Raw genomic sequence first — 27,675 nt, forward strand, 5'->3', positions numbered from 1 at the left:
GTACATTGCTGCTTCTGTATAGATGCAATAAAGTCCTTCCAATCTTCTTTAAATTCATTGTCATCTCTTCCTCCTAATTTCAAAGTCTATTTTGCCATTTCGGCATATTCCATTAATTTCACTTGCCAATCTTCTTTACCTGGGACACCTTCTTCTTTCCACAGGCCTTTCTGTTTTCCTCCCTCTGTGCAACTTCCAGCAAGCACCGTGTCACTTAATGCAGCCGTAAGGCAATTAGTTTCTCCATAAGCAGGCGAAAGTGCCATGGCCGACAGCATTTCTCAGCTGACCTTTTGTTGAAGAAGGCACCTTGTTACTGTCTCCCTGATAGCAGAATGGGAGTGGTCCCTACTCACAAATCAATAGTCAGTTGTAACAAAAACTAATCCATTCAAAAGTATGTATTCTGACAAGGATTACAAACTCAAACAGAGATTACAAACTCAAACTCATAAGGATATGTATAACACAAAAATTCGTTACAGAATTAGAGATGAATTTATGAATAGAGATAAGTTCATGTTAGTCCATAGTCAAATTCCCACTACTGAAACTTATATTGGCCTGAGTTCTTGGTGTGCTTTCTTCTTGGTATATTTAATAACAAGAACTCCAACTTATTTAATGATACCGGAACGGAGCAGCCTGTGGCAGCCTTGGGCTTCCCAAAGACAAATTGAAGCGCTCCTGGCGGGGCCTCTCTGCCCTCGCTACTGCAGGCATTGAGAGTGCGCACTTGCGTACTCGGAGGGCCAAGGGAAGCCCTGGTTCTTGTACTCAATTTCCCCTTCACAAGGGATAAACAGGCAATTACGCATCCTTTAATAGTTGATGGCCAAGTGCTGAACTTGAGAAGAGACTATTAGTTTGTGTCCCTTCAGGGCCAGGGCAATAAGTAGCCGGGAGAGATGGGGGCGGCGAAGAGAGGGTGTAGCCTGCTGTTAAGCGTGACAGTTTTGTCAGCGGTGCTCGCATTAGCGGAAGGTAATAAAGTGACAAGCAAGTTATTAGAAAGATATGAGGCGAAATTGAACGGGAGCTTCTTGTCGCTTGCCTCGGCTTTTTCCTCTTTGGTAATGGCCTGCTATTTGTTACAAATCGAGCCTTGGCTTGATCTCTTATATATATATATGTAACAGAAGTATTTGTTCTCTGCAGGAAAGGTCACATGAATTTATTACAACACATTAGAAGAGAGGAAATAAATAAGTGTTTTATGACAACTAGTACGTCGGAAGTTAAAAAGCAACGCTGCTGCTTCGTAACTGACAAGGGACAGCTGGCTTCTCAAAACTGCCTTTTTAAACCCCTCTCTTTCCTCAGGGATAATTAATACCAAAACGCATGAAGAGAGTTTTGAGAAATTGTTAGCTGCTAACTTGTTTGTGAAACACCAGGGAATTTTGCCCACTCTGCCTAGCAAAGACGGCAAAATATAGCCAAAACGGAGCACTGAGTCAAACTCAAGGGCACAGTATTGGTTTAGCATCCTGATCTATGCATGACTTGCCCTTCTGGACCTTGGATGCACAAAAGGGGCAGCTAGGAAGGAAGAGCAGCATGTGTCCGTGCTTGCGCGGTGCTCCCATAATCACGCACGCATGCACTTCCAAACAGATGGCTTGTTTTGTTCATTTTGGGGCACATGTGTGGGGAAATGGGTGACTCATTTGAAACACTTCCTTCCTCCGTCCAACAGATGATCAGTCCTATCAAAGTCTGTTTGAGGGAGAAAGGGAATAGATCATTGCATTCGATGGAAGCATTCTCCTATGTTTCTGGTGGGGGGCCTGGTAGAGTGGTGACATGGAAAAAGTTGATCCCCACCGGCTGCTGTGAAGCATCTTCCACTCACCATCTCCCCATGGAAGATGACAAGGCCCTCTTCTGTATCTTCTAATGGTCAATAGTATCCCTTCTCCCCTTGCCAAATATAATTATTTTATATCATGTACTTAACAAAAGAAAGATGGGGTGTAGAAAAAGACAGTGATGGGTGGCTTTCAGTTAGAATAACAATCAGCCAAATACTGCAGGAGGAATACTATAAACGGGGGGGGGGGGGGCAGAGAAATACTTCAGGAAGTTGTTAAGTAACTGAAAATATTTTTGGATATTCTTTTAGTTTATTTTAGCCAAGCACCTCCCCTCCCTGCAAAGTAGTATATGACAATTCCAGAGAAGTCAAGAGAGAAGGGTCTTTCATTTCAGATGTTAGACATCGCCATGCAAAAGCTGCAGTTTGCTGTGTTTGTGATATAAGCACACCCCAAAAGGGAATGGGCCCCTGGGGAATCAGCAATGATGCAAAGAGAGGGTGCTGCATAGCCACAGAACTTCACGGATTTGCTAACTTGAATTAATGCATATTTTGTACAGCTTTGTTTCTGTGCTTTACCATCAGCACACCTTTTTGGGGAGCATAGGAAAATGCCTCATACTAAGTCATTAGTTCATCTAGTAATTCTTCCCCAAGGTCTCAGGGATCCCCTTTCGCCATCCTCGACTGCTACCTGGGATTCTTTTCACTGCAGGTGGCAGAGATTTCACCTGGAACCGTCTACCTAGCAACAAAAATGTTGTACTACTGAGCTATGGCTCATCTCCTACCTTTCATCAAAAGATGTGCCTTTCCAGATGATGGCCCTACATGCACATCGTTCTGTTGCACAGGAGTCTGTGGAGTGAATTGTGTTGGGCGAAAGAGCCCTAGGCACCAACCTTGCACTAGGGAGCAGCTTGAGACTGCCGATTCTCTTCTAATCAGGCTTCATATACGCTAAAGTTCTACGGGAAGAGAGAAAGGAGAAAAGAATGAATTAAAACCTTATGGCAGTAGCAAAATCTTGTTCGTTTTTTTGAAAAACAAAGTTGAAAACTGTAGATGATGTTCAACAGAGCACCAAGGCTAAGAGTCTTGTCAGTGCAAGAATTTATCCTTGTGTGAAATTTTCCCTTCTCCTTCCCCTGCACCCCCCAATTTTTTTCCTGGGGGTTCCCCAATCCTCCAGAGCAGATCTGGGGGTGGCATGGGGTGTACATGGCAAGAGAAGAGGGAGAAATCCATTGCACTATTGCTAACTTCTTGGCAAAGTCATATTAAGGTTTGCCATAAAATATTGAAATGCAAAATTGCAGATGTGAAATTTGATTTTTTTTTATACCAACGTTCCAGTGTTTCAGGCTTGGTAACTTGTTTGTTTAGAAGGTGCCAAAACATTAAATGTTATAAGCAGTTAGCTGCAGAATGCTAAATAGCTATTAAAATCTGTCAGGTGTCCAAAATTTCAATAACATTATTGAATATTGAATAATACTGAATATTGAATATTTCACTCAAACATTAAATATCAAATGTTTACATGTATCACCGGATACCAAATACAAGTATATGCATTTGGTGCATATGTGGATACCAAAATAATATCCTAAGAATGTTTAACATCAACCCAGGAGAAATTTGGAAATCATTTCAGCTTGAAAAGGAACAGAGAGCAAGGCTGATATGTGCCTTTAGTGGAATGTGTGCTATTGTGTAGGTTCCTGGGAAAAAATGCATTTCATCTCTCATGTAGATATTGGCAGGTACTAAAGAGGGCCTGAAAACTCACGTCTTCCACATTTTCTAAATTAAATGATGATTTAATGACTGAACACTTAGATTGCATGCATGTCTGTTACTACAATGTCACCGCGGTTTCTGCTGCAGGTTAATTGATGCTCGTATTTTGCATTTTGACCCTTTGCTTCAGGGGGCAAAGGTTGGTGAGACGGCTGCATTTTTACATTCATCCTGTGGAAACAAAATAGATAACTGTGATTTAAAGGCACACGTACCCCTATCCTAATGTTTGCATATCTGCCTGCCACATGCAGTTGTGTAACGGTCAACACATCCTTTCGAAAATATCTAGCCGCCAGCTCAGAGATATTCACATGTACAGCTGAAACCAGTTAAAAAATATGTAGATAGGATATGGAGGTATGCATAGTTGTGGGGGGCATTCAATACCTCAGGTCTGGAGATGCATTGCAGTTCAAATGCACATCTACATTTAAGTTCTTCATCTAAATGTTTGCATCTAGTCTTTGCACAGCACAGCGGCCTCCTTGCCAAAGTGGTTTCTGCCTTCTTAAGATCCCTTGTTACATAAGGACAAAGGCACACTTCTCACAACCAGTTACATTATCCAGCGATTCCATAATGCTGAACCAATAAATGGTCCAGTCAGATGTCCAGATCGCAACTACCGTATTTTTCCATCTATAAGACGCCCTCATATATAAGGGGGGGGGGACTCTGGTTTAAGAAAATGGGGCAGATGGCTGCCGTGTATAAGATGGCCCCAAATTTTGGACATTATTTGGGGGGGGGGGGCCTAGTCTTATACATGGAAAAATACAGTACTTTTTTTTCTTGCAAAGTATTAGAAAAGGAGTTTGTGACTCACGGCATTCTGATTTTAAAACAACAAGGACCAAAGACTATTTGACACAAGACAGGTTAAACATGCCAAATATCCACTGAAAAATTAGCTCAAGTTGTCTTCACGTTGTTAAAAAATGGTCTTGTGTAATAATGTTTAAGAACTGGGTGACACAGAATTGGATCCAGACTTTGCTTCTACTGGCAAGGAAGGACAAATTTTGTTTATTCTTCCTCCTCCTGCTCCCAGAACAATGTGGGATATGGCACTTACGGCTGCAACGATGGACAAATGTCAAAGGGCAAACATCTCCTTACCCTCTTCCAGTGCGATCCCTCCATTGGATAAAAAACCTTCCATGGGTGGAAATATCCTTTCCAAGCCATGGGTCTGTCTTTGCAGAAGGTGAGGTCTGGATCTAATCCATTAAATAGCAATGTGCATTAAAAATAATAATAATTTTGCTGGCAAAGTTATTTCCAGTGTAATGTTGAAGGCCACACACACTGAGCATGTATATGCAGTGAGGAGTAACACTGGCTCATCACACACATGCTCATACAAAATTCATTATTATTTTCAGACCAAAGTTTAATAAAATCACCCCTTTAAATTTCCCATTAAGCATGAATAGGAAATGACATTTATACCTGTTGAAGCACACATTAAAAAACAATTCAGTGGAAAGAAATGTTTGCTTAATCTGTCAGGGAAGTATCAGCAAGCATTTCCTACTGAGGATCAGAGTCCTTTTATATTTACAAAGTATAGTTTTAAGAAGAAATAAAGGCAACACATAGTTAAACAATTCAGAAACCACAACATAAACAGCCAGAAAGAGATGTTTTCAGGTGCATTCAGATACAACAAAATGGCATGGAAGGCTGCTAAATATCTCTGTTATCCCTATTAGACAGTTCGTCTGTATACTCTAAAATCCAAGATACATAAAAGCCCAGTTGAATCCACAGCCATACTGGGAGGAAGTTTTCTTAATGTCAATGATGTTTCTAAGGTTGCTTTTTGCCGATTTTATTCTTATATGGCGTATATTGCCTTGATGTATTTCATGTGAAGTGCAGAATACATACAGATACCTAAATAGATAACCTAAGATCCTAACTGCTAAGTGATCACATAGCAATTCATGCTGGAAAGGTTGTCACAATACTCATATGAGCCATCACCAGTGAATGGAGCCTAATGTGCTTGGGTCATGTAATACTTTGCTTTCTCTGTTGGGCTACGCCATATATAGGATTTAGGCTGCAATCCTATGTACATTTCCTGTGAGTACCATCCTTTGAATAGTGAACTTATTTATTTCAGAATAAAGAGAGTTGTCCTGAGTGTACAAACCATCTCATTGGAGGGGTCCCTTCCAACTCTACAAATCTATGATTGTTTCAGTTGTCAGAGAAAATTCTCCAAAGCTATACAAATCACAGCAAGGATAAGTAGGGATGGCAACCCCAGATGGGTGGGGTACAAATTTTATTTACTTACATACCTGCCTGTGACCATTCTGATGCTGCTGGACTACAAAACCCATCATCCTGAACCATGGGCTATTCATGGGAGTTGGACTCCAACATCTGCAGGGCCATATGTTTTGCTGCACCTGATTGACGTGGTGGAACTACAGGTTATAGCAGCAAATGCAAGCTTTTCAGAGAACAGTGAATTGAGAAGAGGCAAGAGCGCTTTGCTCTTCCTATTCTGATTATCCCCTGCAAATGTCTCCTGCAGCTGCCCCACTTCTTGTGATTTAGCATGTATTTATAACACCCATCTGTGAAGGGAGGGATTATTTAAAAATGGCCTGGCTTGGGGGATTTTGAGAGGAGAGTCAGTGCACAGGAGACCGACTAACACCACTGTGCCCCCATCTGACCAACAGATCAATCCTTACAATCCTCTCCCATCATTGGCTTTCTTTGCCACATACAGGATTGTTAGCTCTGAAGTACCACCCTAAATTTAACAAGGCTCTGGGAAACTTTCTCAAAATGTCTGTTGCAAATGCATTGGGGAATATTAAATGAGGCTAGGCAGAAATTCATCCTAAATACAAAAAAAGTGCTGAGGGCGAAAAACATCTGTATTTTGATGTTGAAAGCCAATGATTAGAAAACATTCCTTTCTTTACCAATTTTGGGTCAGAGGAACCATTTGTAACTTCCTCTTTCTCCTAATAAGTTAGAGGTGTATTTTTTTTTTAAAAAAGGACTACAAAGGGTTTCATTATTTAGGTCTTTACAAAAACAAAAAACAACTTATCAAATGTTACTAGTAGTTGGGGTGTGGAAAAAAAGGCTTCATAAGAGATGTGGGAGCCAGAGACCCTTCAAAATGAATCCGTCTTCAGTTTTTGAAGCTGAAGATCTAAATGCCAGTGAAACGGTGATTTACCCCCATACCTGCAAAATTAAGAGATGGATGACAACTCCACATAGCCCAGCGTCATTGTGTGACTCTTTCAAAGGACACATTTTATTATTAGCATTTCAAAAACTTCCTAACAGGCCGACTGCTCCTGTGCTGTTCGGCTCCTTCACCACTAATGTCAATAAAAAAAGTTACAAGCATAAACTCATTTGCCCCCCTGTCCCAGCAGCATTGACCCAGCAACTTGGGGCTGCTGCTTCTCCCTTCAGCACTGGAGTGCACCAATCTTAAGGGAAATGGCATTCATATTCTGAAATTCAAAAACTGCAGCTCCTTTGAGATTTGTACCCCTTTCTGACTGCATAGATGTGCCCTTTGGGCAGTGTTTTCCAAACCCTTTGGTACCTGGGGGGCAGCTTCTTTGAATGAAAGTGGTGGGTACAATTCACTCTTTTAAAAATAACACCACCTAAATGTCATCAGCACCTAAATGTCATCAGCAATGGTCAGGCACTCTCCCAGTATCCCACCTTCCTCTTTGCCTGGTCAATCAGTGCTTGAAAATAATGGCAACGGACAGTGGCGACTTACTAGGAGATCTCACCACTCTGTCACCAAAATGTAGCGGATCGCACTGCTCTGTCACCGATTGCGGTAGATCCCACCTAGGTACACACTCTGTACCCAGGGTTATCGTACAGGCTTTGTGTGGAGGTAAAGTTAGATCCTTGGAGACTCAGGCAGAAGTTGAACCAATACAAAAAGATTTATTTTGCAGAACGAAGTTGATAAAACAAAGGATGTGTCAGGAGATAATGTTCTTTCAGGAAGCAGTTAACTCATTAATAATTACACTAAATCTAGTGGATGTTTCAGGCTTCTAACAGGGTCATAAACGCACAGCTTCATTTAAATGCTGGTTGCTTAATTCAATTACTACTCTTCCGTTAGGTGTTGCAGGTTTCTAAACTAGATGGTAAATGCTCAGCTTCTTTCCACTTATTTCACTTCACTTCGTTAACTTAGTTGCATAGGTGTTGCAGCTTAATACTTTGGTTCTTAAGCAAGGTGGTACTTTCTGTCAGTTTTCCAACCTTTTATCAACCACATTCCTGAGGCACTTCTAGCAGTGTAGCAGGTCCAAGGGATTGCCACACCCCTAACTGGTCTGGAAGTCTTCTCTTTCTAGGAGATCTCTCCTCTCCTGACTGAAATGAAACCCAAGGAGACAATCTCCTCACAGCGTTTACTTCTCCTGCTCAAACTCAGGCCTTCCCGTTAACTCCTCTCTGAATATTCTCTCCCAAAACGCTACACGCTGTCTTTGAATCTAAGCTCAGAAACTCCTTTCTCTAGCTGTAGATACTTTCCTCAGAGTGGGTGTTACACAGAGACCAGAGCCAACTCTCCTGTCCCTCCTGCTCTCTCTCTAACCATCTCCCTATCTGAACACTCTCTCAGAAACGGCTCCTTTTATTCTCCCTCCAAAAGTGCTGGCTCCACCCCCCTCTGACTAGCTGTTTTGGTAGGCCATCAGACAGAGGCTCCAGCCCTCTGGTGAAATTCCAAGGCTCTGCATCACAAGACATTGGTCTAGCTTAGCTGTCCATCACAGGTGACTTATTTGGGATTACCCAGTGTCTACTTGCTGTGTTGGGACACGGGTGGCGCTGTGGGTTAAACCACAGAACCTAGGACTTGCCAATCAGAAGGTCGGCAGTTCGAACCCCCGCTACGGGGTGAGCTCCCTTTGCTCGGTCCCAGCTCCTGCCCACCTAGCAGTTAAAAAGCACACCAGTGCAAGTAGATAAATAGGTACCGCTCCGGAGTTTCCTTGTGCTGCTCTGGTGCGCCAGAAGCAGTTCAGTCATGCTGACCACATGACCCGGGAGCTGTACACTGGCTCCCTCAGCCAGTAAAGCGAGATGAGCGCCACAATCCCAGAGTCGGCCACGACTGGACCTAATGGTCAGGGGTCCCTTTACCTTTACTTGCTGAGTTACACCAAGGAATCCCACTCTGTCTCCCTTACTTGGAAGTTGTTTTAGACCAAGTCAAGTCATTAGTCCCTCTAGTTCATTATTGCCTACACTGTCTGGAAGTAACTCTCCAGGTGTTTCTCCCACCCGCTACCTGGAGATGATAAGAACTGAATCTGGAACCTTTTGCATGCAAAGCCCTTGAGATGATGATGATGGTGGTGGTTCTTCTATACCGAGACAGTGCAAGCGCTGCATGGTTTCTTTAGTCTTTAGGGGGCCTAGGGTGACACTTGCTTCCAAAACGATGGCTTCATTTTTCAAGACGCACATTAGTTCTTCCGGCAGCATACAGTTTGAGGAATCACCGCCTTAGGCAGAAGCCAGGCAGTTAAGTAATTTTAAACCATATTTATGTTTCGTGTGTGCAGCCTATCTCACCACAAGCTTCTCCCATACTTTCAAATGTTGGTAGGTATGAAAGAATGTTAATGCCTAAACCGTGTGTCTGTTTTTCTCTGATTCACTACAATTATCTACCATCCTGTTTCGTTTTGTGTAACAAACAGATGTTGCCTGTGCAACTCATTTGCTGAATAAGGCCTACTTGATGATGTTTAAGTTTCCAATCTAGTTTTACCAAAGCCATTTGACCTTTAGCAGAAACAAAAGTAAAATGAGAATGCAGAACAGTGATTTATTCAGGAAAGAATTATTTATATACCTCAAATATGTTTTTCATTAAAAACGATATTTATTTATACCATACATACTTCAAAAACAGTGTTGGGTTTTTTAATTTTTTAAAAAAATGTTCCTCAGATATCATTTAGCCATTTTTTAAGGTTTGTTTTGCCTTTTTCAACATTTCTTCTCGCTTGGTTCCTAATAGCTGGGCAGAGGGCAGGGTTTGAAGAGACAGTGCAGTACAGATAACACTACAAAAGTTAATTTGTTTGGGAAGAACAAACCTTTACTTTTCTATGTTCCCTTTCACAAGCATACCGTACATACGTAGCATAAAACAAAACAAAGCATCTCTCCATTTAATTTTTATAAACAAAAGTAATTAAGACTTTGGAAAAAAGACAAAGCACAAATGAAAAAAAAAATCAAGTCAGCAAAAATTGTGGAGGTTTTTGATGTAAACATATTTTTTTGACATACTGGTCGGTAACACTTTTAAAAGAGTCTGTAGGAAATCTGTAAATAATGTCAGAAGTTGTGTCCACTATTTGAAAACAAAGAAATATGGCCTAAGATAAGGCATTTCAATTAATAAAGACATCTTTTTCTTTTTCTTTTTTACACACACATGGAGATACTGCAACTAGTATTTATATTTCTGTTTTAGGAGAAAAAAAGTACTGCAGCATATACTGCTTTCAAACAAGGGAAAGTTAGACAAGCCTAAGTCCCAATGAAAGGATAGGGTTTAGTTCAGTTGAGACTAACGTCTTCCTGTTGGTTCAAATGAGACTCAGCCACAACTAACTAGAGGTGGATGAGGGCCAAGGAAGACGGGGGAATCTATTTAACTGGAATAGTTTCCGCTAGTAAAATTAAGACTGGATTGCTAATGCCAATTTGCAATGAACAGTGGTTGAAATTGCACAACAGAGTCAACTTGGAAGCTGAAAGCAACCCAAGTATTTCTGGTTTCGCAGTTACAAGAGAAATGTTCTAGGAAAGAAAAGCACTCTCTTTGAGTTAGCAATGCACTGTGTGCGGAAATATTCCTTGTGTATTCTTTAAAAAAAAGAGAGAGAAAAGATCTGTTATATGACACACACCATAATGGTCTTGGCTGTAGGCTGAGCTTAAGTAAATATCATCATTCAGTCAGTATGCTGTGGTAACGCAGGCTGCCAGTGCGGTTTGCCATGCTCAGACAACACATGTAAACACCAGAAACAAAAAGAAGAAGAAAATAAGATTTGGTGAGCAGCTTCTCCCTGTCTTCCTCAATCATTGGCCTCTCCTCTAACACACTCTTTCCCAACTCTACTGTAATTGTTCTCTGACAAATCATGTTGGGAAAGTACAAAAGATGAAAACATGAATTTTCGGTTTGGGTCCCTCCCTATACGCAGCCACCAGCTTCCGATTTCTCCAATGGGGAAGTTACCCAATCTAATGAATGGCACACCGTTTCCAAGCTTTAAGTGCTTGTGCCATTAATGGCTTTCGATTGCTTCTATTAAAAAAAAAACAAAAACCATGCCTTGATCATACCTCGGCACTTTCCAGTGCACACCAGACAACTTTGCAGAGGTTAGAATTGTTTTTCATTTTCATGCAACTAAAGCCCAAGTCTTCAGTAGAGAACATACAAATTCATTTCAGGAATTCGGATTTGGCCCTTAAGTCACTGTGACCTCCTTCTAAGCTACTGCAGATCAAAAGTAAGTCCCACACAATTCAACTGGACAATTTCAACTGGAAGCCCATCCTTTCTCAGTTGAAGAAATGTCTCACACTGCGAAGCTCTGCTTTTTTTGTCTTTAAACCTACAGACTCACTTGTGGATAATATTTAGAACCTGAGAAGGACATTCATGTGTATTCTCTCCTTGCTCCCAAATTCCTAGGATATTTTTCCCCGCAGGCCACAGCAGCTGATTATATTTTGGTTACTGAAAACTTGTGCAAAGTTGGCAGTTTCGTGTTAACATTTAACACTTTTATTTTTTATTTTATTTGTTCGGCATTCTCGCCCCATACTGACCGGACCACTTCTAACAAAGTGTTAATTCTTTCCTTTCTTTTTTTTCTTAATCAATAAGACACTGAAAGTATGGCAATACTTTTTAAGGGAAAAAAGGGTATGGATATTATTACACATCCCCACATTGTGTAAGAAAAAAGTGCATGACTGGATTTATGTAATAGTAACAAGACAAAAAAAATCCCTTAAAAAAAAAACTGTATCAGATCAGGTGCTCTAAAGCATGCCAGCACCTCCCCATTACGCATCTCTAGCAGGTAGTTAAAAAACAAGACCTTGTGTTTTCTTCTTTTTTTCTTTTTTCTAAATGTGCACTGAAGCTAATATAAATGAACAGAGCTAGCCAGCAAACTATTCTCCCCCCTTCCCCGCATATCTAACAGCTGGATGTAAATGTAAAACCGAACCGAACAAAAAACAACCCCCCCAAAATAAAAATAAAACAAAAAGTTAACCACCATCAATACAATTGTTTTACATGATAGGCCCTTCAAGGCTCAATATATACAAGTGTAACAGCCATGTGTAGTTGATGGTCCTCTCAAAGGTTTAACATACACAAAAGACAATTGTACTTGTTCTTTTTTCCCTCCTCCCCTCTCTCTGCAGTGCTGTGTTTCCTTGTGCCCCCCCTGCATTTCTCCCCTTCCTCAAGATTGCAGGCGACAGTCAAAGGTAAAAGAAACAGTCTCTTTGGAGATGACCACGGGTTTTATAACAAAAGTGGGGCTTCAAAATGCAAGTTTGTTCGTGTTCGTGTGTGTGTGTGTACGTTCGTTTGTTCTCTTTGAAGCAGTGGAAATTTCCTCCCAGGTTAAACTTACTACCCCAACCCACACAAAATAAAAACAGACAAACAAGAAAAGAAAAGAAAATAGAAAAAGGAAAAGGGAAAAAAAAGCACCTGGTGTTTGTTTTTTCTGTTTTGTTAAAAAAGAAAAAAAAAAGATATATATTTATATTTATATATATATATATTTATATAATAGTCTGTAAATGGCAGTTCAAAGTAGCGGAAACCCTCTGCGAGAGCTACTGGCGTTTGCCACGTCCATCTTTGAACTAGTCTAGTGAAGCGAAGGGAATGTTTTTATGCAGGTTTGGGTTCTGACTGTGCCGGTTCCGGCTGCGGACAGAAGAAAACATCATGTTGCACCCCGGGATTTTGCACTTGTGCATCTCCCGCAGGTGCACAGTCTTATAATGCACCCTGAGAGTCCCCTTGTTGCTGTACATTTTGTGGCAAATGTTACACACAATCCCCCCGTTGCTCATGGAAACGCTGTTGAACATGAGGGAGCCCGGGACTTCGGCGCCCACGCCGACCCCTAAGGCCGGGGCATCCGCCTTGTGTGACGACTCCCCACTGTCACTTGCGCCGTCCACGTCATCAAGGAGAATCCCCTCGTCGCTCCCCGCGTCGGATTCTCTGGAGGAATGGATGCTACTGCTAGACTGGATGCTGGAGGTGGTGCTGAGGTCTAGCACCATGTATTCTTCTGACATGCCCCTTCCGTACCCGTTCAGGTGGGAGTCCTCAGTACCTGCCGGGGAGGAGGTGTCTTCCCGTATGTCAAAGCCCATCTGATGCGGGGCGCCGTAGATCTTCATCAAAAACTCGTCGCGGAGGTCCTTGCTAAGCGAGGGCTGCGAAGTGTCCAGGCCCATGTCATCCAGTTCTTTGGTCAACAGTTTACGGTGCAGGTTTATGTTAGCACTGTGTCTAGGAAAGAAATAGGAAGAGGGGGCGGGGAGGGAGGAAAAAACAACACACCGTATCGCTGATTACATTTGTAATGCAAAACTTGCAGGTCAAAACGTAAGTTAGCAAGATGGGGATTTTCATGCAATCCTACTTCTATTGCCTCTTCTCTCGGAAATCCAGGCATTACTATAATGGACACAAAGGCAGGGCAAAAATGCTACAAATCCACACTAGCCTGGTCTCTGTCCCACCCCACTTAGGATTACAAGGAACTTCAGCTACTCAGCAACGTAACCTGTTTTGGTTTTTGACCAACAGATTACTGCAGCTCTTACAAAAGGAGCCTCTTTCAAAAAGAACTAGGCAAGAGGGAGAGAAATCAGTAGAATCTCTCTCTATATATACACAACATTGGAGCTGCAGGTTATAGATTGGGATTGTAATCAAAAAGACCAATATAAACTGGAGAGACTCTGTAAGAAGTTAGGCTAGTTTTATCTTTTTCCCCAGTAATGAGGGGGAACCTTAAATGTTTCTGGGCAAGACCAATCTTAAATGGAATAAAACAGTGAAATCTTTGAATGGATGAGGTCTTTTGAGCCTGATTCAACAAGTGTTTAATATAATCCTTGCTTAGGGCTACCACAGATTCCAGTCAGGCATTTTGGCTTAAAAGTTACGCATGCAGTGAAATTTGGGGCTGCAAGAGTAACTGAAAAACTAAATCCATGTTGAGTGTGTTCAGTGTGTACAGTGTGTTCTGGGGGATGTGGGTGGCGCTGTGGGTTAAACCACAGAGCCTAGGACTTGCCGATCAGAAGGTCGGCAGTTCGAATCCCCGCTATGGGGTGAGCTCCCGTTGCTCGGTCCCTGCTCCTGCCAACCTAGCAGTTCGAAAGCACGTCAAAGTGCAAGTAGATAAATAGGTACCGCTCCGTCGGGAAGGTAAACGGCATTTCTGTGCGCTGCTCTGGTTCACCAGAAGCAGCTTAGTCATGCTGGCCACATGAGCCGGAAGCTCCCTTGGCCAATAAAGCGAGATGAACGCTGCAACCCCAGAGTCGGCCACGACTGGACCTAATGGTCAGGGGTCCCTTTACCCTTTACCTTTACAGTGTGTTCCTGTCTAAGGAAGTGGTGGGCAATGTGCTTTGCCATGTGGGTGGAAATGCCTGCCCTCATTCTCTCCTTGCAGTTCAAATGGGGGCTGCGCTGGATGCCGGCTATGAGGCAAGATGCACACCTGTGTGCAATCTGGGTGTGCAGTTCCCAATCTAACAAAGCCAACTGTTTCTGCACATGGATGGGCCTTCCAAATTTGTGTGACTTGAGTGTAGGAAACCCAAGATGACAATGCAAGATTTCTTTATATCATTTGAACGTCATTGGTTCAAACAGTGGATTCGCCGAGAGCCTTTCTCTCAACCAGCTGGGCTCCCAAAAGTAGAAGAATAACCCAAGTGTGCATTATAGTGGGCTGGGAGGGTGTAGAATAATGTAAACTTAATTTTCCATATCTATTTACATGATTCATCATATATTGTCATAACTCATTTACCTTATTAAATATAGCAAAGTAGGATAACAACCTACTTTTCCCTTTGACAGAAGGCAGGTGGCTGTTGCTGGTTTAAGGATGATTGATAATTGAGGGGAAGTAAATTTGGGTCCCATAGGAGCTCTCTCTATGGAGAAGAACTAGCGAGAAATATGTCTGATATTTTTTTCAGGGGTGGGGAAGGAGAGATGCAAGGCATATACTGTCCGCTCATTCCCAACGAGACAGCGATCCTTTCACAGAAACTATTGTACTACTGTTTCTTTCTAAGCACACAAGTGTGTTACACATGTACCCCACACTGCGCTTACGAAGGCTGAGCTTACCTTGTGATAAGATCAGCTTTCTAATCTTTTGCTAAATCGAGATCACAAAAGAAAGAGGGAGACAGTGAGAGAGATAGAAAGAAGGAGACAAGAGAGAAAGAGAAAGAGAGAAAGAGAACAAATTCACATTCCAATCCAGTCACATCTGGCTTAAAAAAAAAAGAAAAGAGAAAAGAGAATCTTAAAACAATAAAATACAGGCTAAAAATGCTTCGGCCATGAGATCATTTTCTGTCACCCATCATCTCACTTACACTGTTGTCCTGATGGTTACCGGACCAACTGCACAATCTAAAACCATAAATCAAATCAGACACAGGCAAATTCACATCATCCACAGATTTGTTCTGAACAGATGCATGCTGTATTCACATCCATGAATGATAAATAAACAGGAAAAAAAGGCCGTACAGGCTCCTAGACAGAATTATTTCTTGCCCATTCTAGTGTCAGATGGCAAATGATTCAAAGGGAAAGTTTCTAAGCAAAATACAGGAAGCACTTAGCTGTGAACGCCTGCATGTTAACAAGCTGCAGTTGTTTTTGCTAGTTATTGCACATGTGTAACAGTGCTATTGAGATTCATGGTCCAGTTACTGACACCAAGAAACCATATCTAGGATGTCTGCTTGCTTCCCTGACTGCATCTTACAAGCAAGCAGAAACATGTGGCAGCTTTGGCTGCGGCAGTTAAGTGGTTGTTCCATGAACAAGCTATCTGAGGGCAGGAGCTTGCTATGCCACTGCCAACTCTCATGGCAAAAACAAACAGGAGCACATAGTCAGCTATTGCACTTGAGCAACTCCCTCTTTTAAATGTGTGCATCCCACCCTCTCTCTGAGAAGCTCCCGGTGGCAACATTTTAGTCTCACGACTAGGGTTGCCAGAACACACTGCAGAGAACATGCATGTAGTTTCTCCCTCCAATTATCTCCCAGTCTCGACACACACCTGCCTGTTCTAAGAAGCAGGGATCCAGGTGTGCCATGGAGCCGTAGGGTTGGTAAACAATGGGACTGGGTTACGAATGGGTGAGAGATGGCTGCCCAGTCTTCTGATTCACGTAGAGCTACACGCACACTTTCTGGGATGCAACCCAGCAATCCTAATGGCAGCAGCCCACGGTGGTCATTTAGAGGGAGGGAGTCTGACATGCCTAAGTAAGGCCAACTACCAGTGCTGGATTTACATATAAGCTAAACAAGCTATAGCTTAGCCCCCCCCCCCCCAAAAAAAAATAATTAAAGAAAAAAATTGTCAATGACAATGTGTTTGCATTATTAAGTTTGTTATGAATAAAAAAACATTTTGAGTTAGAGCTTAATAATTACTTCACTATTAATATACTTCTTCTTAATTGTATTTCAATTCAACAATTTCTTTGGATAAAAAAACCATATTTTTCGCTCTATAAGACACACCAGACCACAAGACTGGTTTTTGGAGGAGGAAAACAAGAAAAAAAAAATATTCTGAATCTCAGAAGCCAGAACAGCAAGAGGGATCGCTGCGCAGTGAAAGCAGCAATCCCTGTTGCTGTTCTGACTTCTGGGATAGCTGCGCAGCCTGCATTCGCTCCATAACACACACACACACACATTTCCCCTTACTTTTTAGGAGGAAAAAAGTGAGTCTTATAGAGCAAAAAATACAGTACGCATTTTGTTATGTGCAAATGGCTTTAGATACCTATTAGGTCCATAAATTACCATATAGCATATATTCAACAGAGCGACAATTTGTGGTGGACAAAGGACAGCTGGACATATAATGGGCCCCATTCCTTCAGTAGCTGAGGGCTTCATCAAACTGAAATCCGGCCCTGCCAACTACTGAACTACGTAGCTATGCAGATAATTGAACTAGGGGGGTTTCTGACATCCAAACCCACCATGCTGTTCACTGCACTGCACTGCACTGGCCTTGCCTTTATGTAGAGCAGCCTAACAGCATGGCACTGAGTCGAACTTAGGCTTGCCTTTTCCCAATTTCCCCCATGCCCCACTAAAATACACTACAAGCTGAGTTTTGTGTAAATGTAGCTAGGAGGTGCACAGCCTGTCAATTCTCTCTTGTTTTATTCCTTGGTTTCCTGCTAGAACTGCCAGATTTGTCATGCAAATAACATCAGGGTTTACTGAATGCAATACAATGCAAAGAAATATTAATATTGTTTCACCCTCTTCTCCAAGCGAAAGTTGCTTTCCTGATTGGTGACCTGTTAAAAGTTGCAGCTGGTTTCAGCTATCAATAGGAAATGATGCCATATCCATTCACTTATCATTTATAGCAGTAGCTATCAGTAATCTAATTAAACTTATGTACTGGCCGTTAATGTCTGTCAGGCAAATGATGTGCAGAAATTTGTGGACAAGTTCTGGCACTTTCGTTGACAAAGTCCCTTATCCGTTTGTCAGCAGTACCATTGGCTTCTCCTAATATAATTACATTGACTTTTATTCAATTAAGTGCCATTCCTAGCTTTTTTTTTTTAAAAAAACTTGCTTTATCAATTGATTCAGGTGTAATGCAATAATAAAGATGAACTCATTGCAGTGCATTAGCCCTGCTGTTCATAACTTCTGAACATGGGTTCATTCATAGCAGTCGATTTCCATTATGCAACCACAGTTCAAAAGAATTGATTCTGTTACATTCATTTCTTAATCTATATCACTCATGTTGGAGAATCCTCTCCAAGATCATGCGAAAATATAATCGGATACCTTGTGTTTGTGTGTGTTAGTGGGGGGCATACTATTATTCATTTGGATTTTTATTTTTTAAAAACATTTTCAGATTAATAGTGAAATCATGGAGTTCGAAGATACATTAGGACTGGGGACGCTTTATTCAAATGTAAAGAAATGTTTAGAGAGTTGTCGTGTTATAGGCCTGGAGCTACTGGGCTGGGCGGGTGCAGCGCAGATATGCTAGTATTATACTCAAATGTTCAGTGATAAGTGCATGATAAATGCATGATAAGTACATTCAACAGGGACAGGGTGCATGTTGAATACTTAAAAGGCTAAGTGCTTTAAGTCTAGCTTCAGCCCTAAGACTGACCATTTCTACCTTACATCTGGATATATGTAAAATCTTCCTGGGAAATGCTACTACTCTTACAGAAGTTCATCAAATGTTGCACCAGAGGGCAGACATCTAAAATTACTTTCTTTAGGCAAAAATCAGACAGCTTAAAAGTGTCAGAATTGCCCTAAAAAATGTCATCAGTCTTACAAAACCTCTTTTGGCTTCTCTGCCTACCCCAATTATCTTTAAATTTTACTTTAGGTAAAAAAAATCTGGTGAAAATCTTACTTAGTTCTTTCCTCTTCAGGCATGCGGAAACACCTGTAGGGAAGTTCTGCTTCTAAATGTCCATAAAATGGGAGATGGATTAATTTGTCAGTTTGGGTCAGTTTGGTTTCATATACACTTTCATGCAATTTTCTCCTAATGCGCACATTTTAACTTTGCAATTTTGTACGATGTGCATATTTTTGCAAGCAATTCCCCCACCCCTAATGTGCTGATCTTTAGGTGTTATGTTCACTGATGTATATGCATTTTTGTGTGTGCACTTTTTCATAATGTGTACATTTCAAATGCATTTTCTGCTTAAAAATGCATTGCAAAATTCAGAGAAACACATTTCCAAGAATCGCTGCATTTTTAAACAAACAAACAAATAAATAAAACCACACTCATTGCAATGTAATACATGATTTAAAAAAAGATAAAGAGTATATAGATGAAACGGCTTACTTCTTACTGTGTACACAATGAAGACAATACTATATTATTCCCCCCAATTATTATTATTCTGTAGCACTTCCAGTTTGGTTTGTGCAATGTTATGAGAAGTGTGAATTTAGCAGGCTCACATTGAAATGTGAACTGAACAAATTTCTCCCCCACTGGTACATTAAATATATTTTAAAGCTTTTCCTTAAATATCAGAGAACATCAAAGAAAGATGGTCAAACATTTTCTGCCTTTTATAAAGCTTCCACTTTGGCCGTTCTTCAGCCATATGACCTACAATTCTTACTGATTTTGACAACTGGTTACATCATATTTATTGTGTGAAATAAGTAAAATTTTTGAGCTTACCCCCCTCCCCCCGCTTTGGAAGTGTGTGTGAGATCCTCCCCCCCAATGATAGCCAATATATACAGTCTATGAAAAAATGTTCCCTGCTGCAGCCCCACTTAATTAACTGTGACAGGCTCCAATGCAGGAGAAATGACTCCATCTAACTCAGGCATAGGCAAACTCGGCCTTCGAGATGTTTTGGGACTACAACTCCCATCCTCCCTAGCTAACAGGACCAGTGGTCAAGGATGATGGGAGTTGTAGTCCCAAAACATCTGGAGGGCCGAGTTTCCCTATGCCTGATCTAACTAGACTATGCAATGCTTAAATTTCATCTAGCTACAATACACCAAGTAAGCTATCCCAGAGCATGTCTGAAAGCACATATGCGAAACCTGTCTGGGTCTGGCTAGGAGACTGCCTGGGAACCATATGTATGTGGCCTTAGATCCCAAAATGAAATAAAAGAAGGATATAAGAAGATTAATAGAACCACAGAATTGCAGAGTTGGAAAGGGATCCAAACATCATGTACTCCCAGGGGTGTCAACTAGTATAAAATACTGGAGGGACCCAGATAATCCCTGCCCCACATAATCGATCACAAGACCTGGCACATGCACACCATTTGAATGGCAATGTCCATCAACTTTGGGTTTTGTTTTTTTGGCTTCCTCAAATATTTTATGGGGGGGGGGCCAAAGGGACCATGGTCCCTAGCAGTTGGCTCCTGTTTCTACTCCTTCCCCCTACAATGCAGGAATCTGCTATACGATGGAAGGAATCTACTAGAGATTGTCAGCATCGTTACAAAACCAGTTCCAATAGTTCCATTGTCTTACATCCTTAGTGTCTGTGAATTCAAAGCCTCTAAGAAGACTGGGGACTATAACATTTTTTGTACTGAGACTAACCTAGCCATTTCATCAAATCTTTTAATAATACAGGTGTTACAGAAAATGCCACAAATTGAGTGAATGTGACATCTACATATGGATACTGACAATTTCAGATAAATTCATAAGTATTCATATATTTCTCCGAAGCTACCCCCTAACCCTAACCCCAACATACGCCAAAGAGTGTTTGTCCGAAGGCCGCTGCTCACATTTAGCTGAGTATCGGTATATCTCTGAGATTTCAGATAGCTACAAAATTTGCCTGAGACTTTCAGCAGTCTTAAGAAGTTTCAGCTGCTTAAGAGGCCTTCTTTTTAAACAATCAAGCAGTATATAATTTTTGCTAACTAAAGACGGACACCCGATTTCAGCTATTCATGGTACATATACACAATGCAAGGGTCGTGTATCAGCAAGGAGGGCCGATAAAGCAGGTTCCCCACTCTGTGAAACATCTACATTCCTATGCTCCATGAAAAGACTTCCTGGCACCTTTGCCCGCCCCCTCCCCAAACCAAACAACCAATAATCATTTGCCTTCCTCCACTCCATTTGGCCGGCAAGGCCTTTCAAAAATCTCTTCCTCCAGAGGCTGTCCTTGGAAGTGTCTGATTCTTCAGCCCACAAGAGTAAACAAGGGAATAAAATACACTCCTAGGTAATTTTCCACTTTTATTAGTAAGAACCTTACTAAAGTACTCTTTTGATGTACTGCATGAAAGAAATTGACAGAGCACTATTATTTTGTATTTGATGTTGATGTATTTAGGGATTTAATTTAACTTTTTCTTATTTTGCCTTCTGTGAGTGTATGTACCCTGGTATCTGAAGATGCATTCAGGTGGGCTGCATAACTGTGACTAGCTATGCAAAAGCCTTCATCTCCAAAAACGATCCTTTCTCTTTTTGGCATACAAACTCCAAGCACTACTGGAAGCAGTCTATGGTTCCGTCTGTATGCATATAAAACTAATGGCATCCCGTTGTTTTTCCCCCAAAAACAAAGTGATGGAGTTTTGTCTTTGCCTTGTTTATGCTTGTATGTTTACTTTGGCCTGAAATTCAAAACAAAGCTTAGCTTGTGGGAAAATGTGTAAGCCAAAGCTATGATCCACTGTGCATTTAAATATTCAATAGTCAGATGTTTTGTAGTGAGGGAGGCCCAAAGGGGAGGAGAATAATTACAGAATAGCCAGAAAATAATTTATGGTTGCCGAATACGATTAGAAGCAATGGTGGCTAACCCTGAGGCCCTCCAAATGTCGTTGGACTGAAACACCAGCCTGGTCAATGGTCACGGCTGAAAGAAGTTGTAAGTCCAACAACATCTGGAGGGCCACAGGTTCCCTATCCTTATTTTAAAGGTAAAGAGTTAATTTAAAGAAATTTAAAACCAAGACCGAGTGCTTATCAGGTAACCCAGTGCTTTGCATTCATTGGCCAACACAATGAAAGGTGGGTGCAGGTTGAATTTATACTGAATAATCTGGTACAATGTTGCCTTTATGCCTCTCCTTAGGTTTGCGCAAATGTAAGGGGGCGAGGGAGCCGCTTTTATTCCCAAAAGCTGAAAATTCAGGCAGGGAATTTCCACAAAGGTGTAAAAGATCCCTCCCTCAGCTACAGTCTTGCATGAAATCTAAATGGAAACATCAGAATGAAAAATCTGTCTCAGTATGCAAATCTACAAGAACAGATAAATCCTGATGTTTCCTTTAAACAGAAGGAAGCCCTCAACTCCTTTGACACGATTGTGAGCAGATATGGCATTCTGATTTTACCTAAAAACTGGAAACCAAAACTTTCTTATTTCTTAATCTTATCTTCCCAGCACCACAGAAACTGCCTTTCACCTTGCCTTTTCTTGCACTGAAAAATTGGGTACCCACAGAGGCCTGAAGAGTATATCTTCATATTTTGCTGTGTGCATGCAGTATCTGATGTGTCCATAACTGGTGATGCTTAATGGTAGTTTTCCCCCCATTGCCAGCATTTCAGAGCAGTGGCTGTAGACAGGGCACTACTTTGCTGGCCAGTGAAATGCAAAACATTCTACTCCAGCAGCACAAGCGACATTTGTTTCTAAAGCTTTTTTTATGAATTGCATAGAATCTGAGAAAATATTAACCTTTCATTGGAAGAAAATCCAAAAGGTAAAATACAGTTCAGCACCTATTAAAAAAAAGAAAAGAAAAGAAGAAGAAGAAGTAAAGAAGTGCTTATTAAATGCGGGAAATAAAGGACAAGCAAATTCTTGCAAATTAGACGCGGAGCCCCAGTCATTACCATCCCTTTCAATATGAAACAAATCATTCACACTGGTCACGAAGACAGCTCCCTCTCCACTCAAATTATTCACTTGAAGATAAGCTCTCACCAAACTCTTTAGGGGTTTAACTAATTTACTGCACAGATACGGCACGTCTGTTGTAATAACAGGTAGGATGTATTGGGGTCGACCATTTATCAGAATTAGACTTCTTTTCTCAATTCGCAGTGAATGATGCTGCCTCCACCGTTCCTCATTCTCAGAGCTTGCCATCCCCTTATGGCCCCTAATGTGGCAGGCAAACAAAATTGACAGTCTCATCTTGTCAACAAGGGGCGATTCTCCCGAGAAGCCACTTAACTTTGCAGAGGAAGCAATGTATTAATGTGCCTGTCCCAGGAATGTTAATCATCTTCAAGCTCCCTCTGACTTTGACATGAACAAAATCACCAAATTTGTTTACTAAATGAATCGTAATATGCTAATAAGAGAGCATGACATATATGGTAAAGCCAAACAGATGGTTTGTTTACCCCACTTTGCAACTTTATAAATGCTGTAACTCGGAAGATGTTAGCAAGAATTATTGGGCTGCTGGCAGGGGCGGCCAAGACTTTTGCATACAAAATGCAGAGCCAGAGTAAAAGGAAAAGCAATTTGTTATCACCAAGGAATGCACGCTTCTGCTGATAGTGATATTATGTTGTTTGGGCAGGTCATGCAAGGGGTTTTAGCGTGGAGTTTTCTGCCTGCCATGTCATCTGCTAGTGCAGTTCTGTCATAGAAGCAAGACCTGAGAGCGCTGCACTCCAGAACAGCCTGGTAATTCAGTACATACCTGTTGAGGTGTTAAATGAGATGGCTCTTACGGTGTGAACAGAATTACATTTTTCCAACAGCTGCATGTGCTCACAAGCATCAAGGTCAAGGCACGTTCTAAATATATTACTATTGTTGTTCATTAAAAGATCAAAAGGCATTACAAACAAGAAGCACAACCACTGGCGTTGGTTGCCAGAGTTATTCAGGAGCGCTTGTAAGTTTCATTGTGACACGTCAACCTCACACTTTACCAGCTGCATGGATGCAAACTGGTCTAGAAAATTTAAACAAAAAGATCAACCAAAATTATCAACATTTATCCACCATTTTTTCTCAGATATAAAAGACAGCAGTGATTTAGGCAGGCCAGCTTCACAGACCTCATTGCTTGGTATGATCAGGCCCCTGCCATTATCTAGGTTTTTCATCTACACACAAAAGCTTCATACATACCTGTGGAACATAACTCCAGTGGCTTTTTTATAGGCTATCCACAAAAAGCAAAATTCCTTCTCAATGAATAACAACTTCCTGAGATTTATTTCTCGGAACGTATTTTGAAGTGAAAGTGATTTTTTTAAAAATGAAATATTTAATCCAAACTTCCTCCTCCCCTTTCTTATCAGAACATCCAAGCAGGCATTTGTCACACTGTTTGGGAATCTCTGAACTGAGTCCGGTGCCACCTTGTTCACCGGTTGGCGAACGAATAATAAATAAATGGCCAAAATCCCAGTCTTTGATATTTTTAAGTTGACTTGTCTGCCTATTGCAGTGGTATAACATTTATTATTTCGCTTAATTTATATACTGCTCAATTGCAAAACGAAAAGCAAAACCCTAAAAATGGTTTTGTGGTGCTGTATTGGAATGCCACCCACAATGTACTTGTGTTCCAACACATCACTTAGGCAAGTTCTGCAATCCCTCTTCCCCCATTCCAAAGGAGCAGGCTAGGGAAATATATAGGCTGTGATATATTTTGTGCCTTTTTTGGGTGTGAACAGCTCTGCTAGGAGCTCTGCTAAAGGGTCATATAGAAGATAAAAATTATTATTTTATATTAGAAATAATAACGATGACCTCAGAAAAAAATAGATGGAGTGATGTCCCTGTGATGCTATGTGGCTATTTTGGTTCACTGTGGTGCAAATCCCTTTGAGTGATTACAATGTTCATGTAAGGCAACTAAAACATATAAAGTCTCCGGCATAACCTTGCTCCTAGCAGGCTTGGAGAATTTGCAGCACACTTTGGAATGCACTTTGAATTAAACGCTGGATATATGCAGAACTTTGAAAGGAAATGGTTGAAAAGGAGACTGCTCACACATGCGTGCCCATCAGTTGATTATTCTCCCTTTTATGACTCACGGTGAAATGCGTGAACTTCCTCTGCCGAAAAAGCACTTCTGTTGCAAGATGATATGACAAGGGGAACTGTGCTGCTTGATCGGGTGAACAGCACAGTTCAGCTTTCCATATCATATGATTGTAACGTACACTTATGTGCTAAACTTCAGCCCATGAATGTAAGCTTATTACTATATGCTACAGTCAAGGTGTGATGAACATGCATGCCTATCTGAGATAATGGCCTCCTGTTACAAACCAAAATGAGTATAATGGTAACAAGTTTTACAATATAATCCCCCTGAGTTTGGGGTGAAATTAAAGCTTGGAGAAATACTCCTAAAACTGACGTCATTTTCAGTTGGATAAGCTGGCATTGTACTATGGGCTACTTGTTAATTTAGGATAAGGACCATGGATAACACGTGGACTGCATTTGAAATGATGGAAGTCATATGGAATGTGGAAGTTGAGGGGAAGTATGTGGAACAGGTCTTGGTGTTCCAATTTCTGGGAATGGAGTTGAGAGATGACCTAACCTGGTGAGAAAACAGTAAAGACCTGATGAAGAGAGCACAGCAGAGGTTATATTTTCTGAGACTCCTCCGAAAAAATAATCTTTCAAAGGACCTGTTGATGGCATTTTACCATTGTACTATTGAGAGTGTATTAACTTATGGTCTGTGTATGTGGTTTGGGAGCTGCACGGTCAGGGGAAAAACAATGCTGTCCAGGGTTGTAAAGACTGCGGAGAGAACAATTGGGTGCACTCTTCCCACCTTGGATCAAATCTATGCTTCCAGGTGCCATAAGAAAGCTGCAGAGATAGCGCAGGATAGTGCACACCCCGGAAATGATCTCTTTCAGCTTCTGCCTTCTGGAAGAAGGTACAGGGTTATAAAGACTAGGACTAGCCGCTTGAGAAACAGTTTCTATCCAAATGTGATTTTGGTTTTAAACGCAGGTAGTCTCTATGGGAGTATATTGTATTTAATTATGGGGTATCAGAGTTTTTAGGGGGCTAACCAGGCTGGGATAGCTGGGATAGCAGGCTTGTTGGCTTTTGAATGTCTGATGTAGATTTTGTTGTTCTGTATGGGACAATGACAATAAAGATTATTGTATAATGAAGTCAAGCATTCTTGGATCAGAGTTACTTTGGCTTGGGTTCTAAGATAAACTGACTAAAAGAAGTTTGTGGGGAAATGTTCCCCTGGCAACTTTCCCCCATTGAAGGCACCTACACTCCCCGAAATGGCTATCTGCAGGATGGGGTGTGTGGAAAGGTGGCTCCTGAACAATGCAGAATGTAATGTGGGGAAGAAGGAGGTGAGGAAATTTTCCTTCCATGACCTTCCTTATCTTAGCATCCTACCTCAAATATGGCTGATTTTCCTCCACCTGCTACAGCTCCTCCCTAGTCCAAAGGTGTCTTGGACTACTGTTGGACGTTGACAGTATTTTAAACACACTGTGCTTGTTATAAGTGCCTTCTTGACTTTGTTTCTCTCTTACACACACACAAACACACACACTGTTTCTTATGATATTTTTAGTAGTCGTCTAGCTGTGCTTCAATGGCTGATTACCACCACCAGGGTATCTGCACCAGCTCCAGGTTGAAGTGCTGGGATCCCACGAAATTGTTCTGTACTAACTATTGCTATTGGTTATTAAATTCTGAGAGACATTTTTTTTTAAAGAAAAAAGAAAAGAAAAACCTATCCACCAGAGGCCCAAGCAAAGAGGGAAGTATGAATTCAGCTTGGCTTCCAAGGATTACTTTACAGCAAGAATGGTGAGCAACCGTCCCAGCCTGGCGCTTATATCTCATTTGAAACATCTACTCACTCCTGACCAACAAAGAAAATTTCAATAAAGAAGTTTTACCGGTTTAACAGCAGCAAGCTCCTGGGATTGTCAAAGTGCTAAGGCTTTTCCAAGGAGAGAAGGAATCAGCAGCTGAAATATAATTAACCTTCCATTCTCAATGCAAAACTGCCACACACACAGGAGCTCTGCGGTCTATTAGTGAAGTTATAACGGCCAACAGGCAGAAGGAAAATTGGTCAAAAGTTGGCGGCTGCTGTCATATTTTTAGAATTATGATTAATGACACTAATAATGCAGATGATTACTGATATGTGTATCTCCTGCAGTTTATCATATTGCACTGGCTGCCTACGTCCACAATAAACACGGTGCTATCATTTACCTCTTTATTGAAGGCAATCCTTTCTCTGGTGAAGGAGCTCGCTCTAATTACTTTGTAATGTTTTATGTCTCGAGCATTTTGCAGCTCTGGACCCCAACAACTGCTTCATATCTACCATTGATTAATTACAGAAGGTTTAATCAAAATTTAGAACCTAATGTTGTCATTTATGAGCATCCTGCATTGCCAAGGTACTTAAGGTCTCATTCCAAGTACTGAGAGAGTGCTGGGTTCAAAATAAGTCCCACGAAGGCGCAAGGTGCCAAACACTTTTACCTCAGGTATTTTGAGTTTATTAGTCCTTCCTTGGTTGGCTTCTGTTTTAATTACCTATTGAACCCAACAGGCAAATACTCATTGACATCAGTATGTTTTGGAACAGATGTGGTAAATGGAGGGTTATTTCCCTCCAGTTCCTAAACAACAGACATTTGGGCTCCTGGATTTTTGTTTTTATTTGCCTTTAAATTGCTCTCATTTCTCCCCACTTCTGGGAAACGAGGGGGTGAGGAGAGCAGTTGAGCTGGTCTCTCTTGGGTTTCCGTCAGAGCAAAAAGTTTTTTTTGCAAATGACAGCACAGTTTTGAAGCGGTTAAACAAGTGAGGGGGGGAAAATTGCAGGGACAAATACATAAGTTTTTTTTAATGTGGATTTTTATGGCACTGTCATACAACCATTCACCGTTGAAGTTAAGTGTTTTTTTAATACCATTACTGAACTGCTGAAATGGATGCTAATATAGCTTGGAGTGCTAATGTCAAGTCCTGGTAATAAAAAAGACAGACTGCTGAATGAAATAATTTCAAGTAAAAAAAATAGAACAAAAGTGCTCTCGCTCTCCACTTTTATTGAATTGGGACTGACTGAGCCAATTGCTTTAGAAGTCTGTAAAACACAATTACTAGTGA

At 41.2% G+C, this 27,675-nt stretch overlaps 1 protein-coding gene across 7 annotated transcripts in view; it reads right to left on the reverse strand.

Moving 5' to 3' along the window:
* Positions 1–9,471: 9,471 nt before the first annotated feature.
* The window catches only part of BNC2 (basonuclin zinc finger protein 2), a 404,961-nt gene continuing 386,757 nt past the window's right edge, over positions 9,472–27,675 (reverse strand). For 5 of the 7 annotated variants that reach the window (XM_028712351.2, XM_028712350.2, XM_077921545.1 and 2 more), the window contains one exon: positions 9,472–13,244. In XM_028712351.2, coding sequence (XP_028568184.1) covers positions 12,584–13,244 — 661 coding nt within the window. In that variant the 3' untranslated portion in view covers positions 9,472–12,583. Of the gene's footprint in view, positions 13,245–15,110; positions 15,142–22,236; positions 22,281–27,675 lie in introns of all 7 variants that reach the window. The other 2 variants (XM_028712353.2, XM_077921547.1) reach the window with 2 other exon arrangements.

This window comes from Podarcis muralis, chromosome 17, assembly GCF_964188315.1.
Source record: "Podarcis muralis chromosome 17, rPodMur119.hap1.1, whole genome shotgun sequence".
Classification (NCBI taxonomy): Eukaryota; Metazoa; Chordata; class Lepidosauria; order Squamata; family Lacertidae; genus Podarcis; species Podarcis muralis.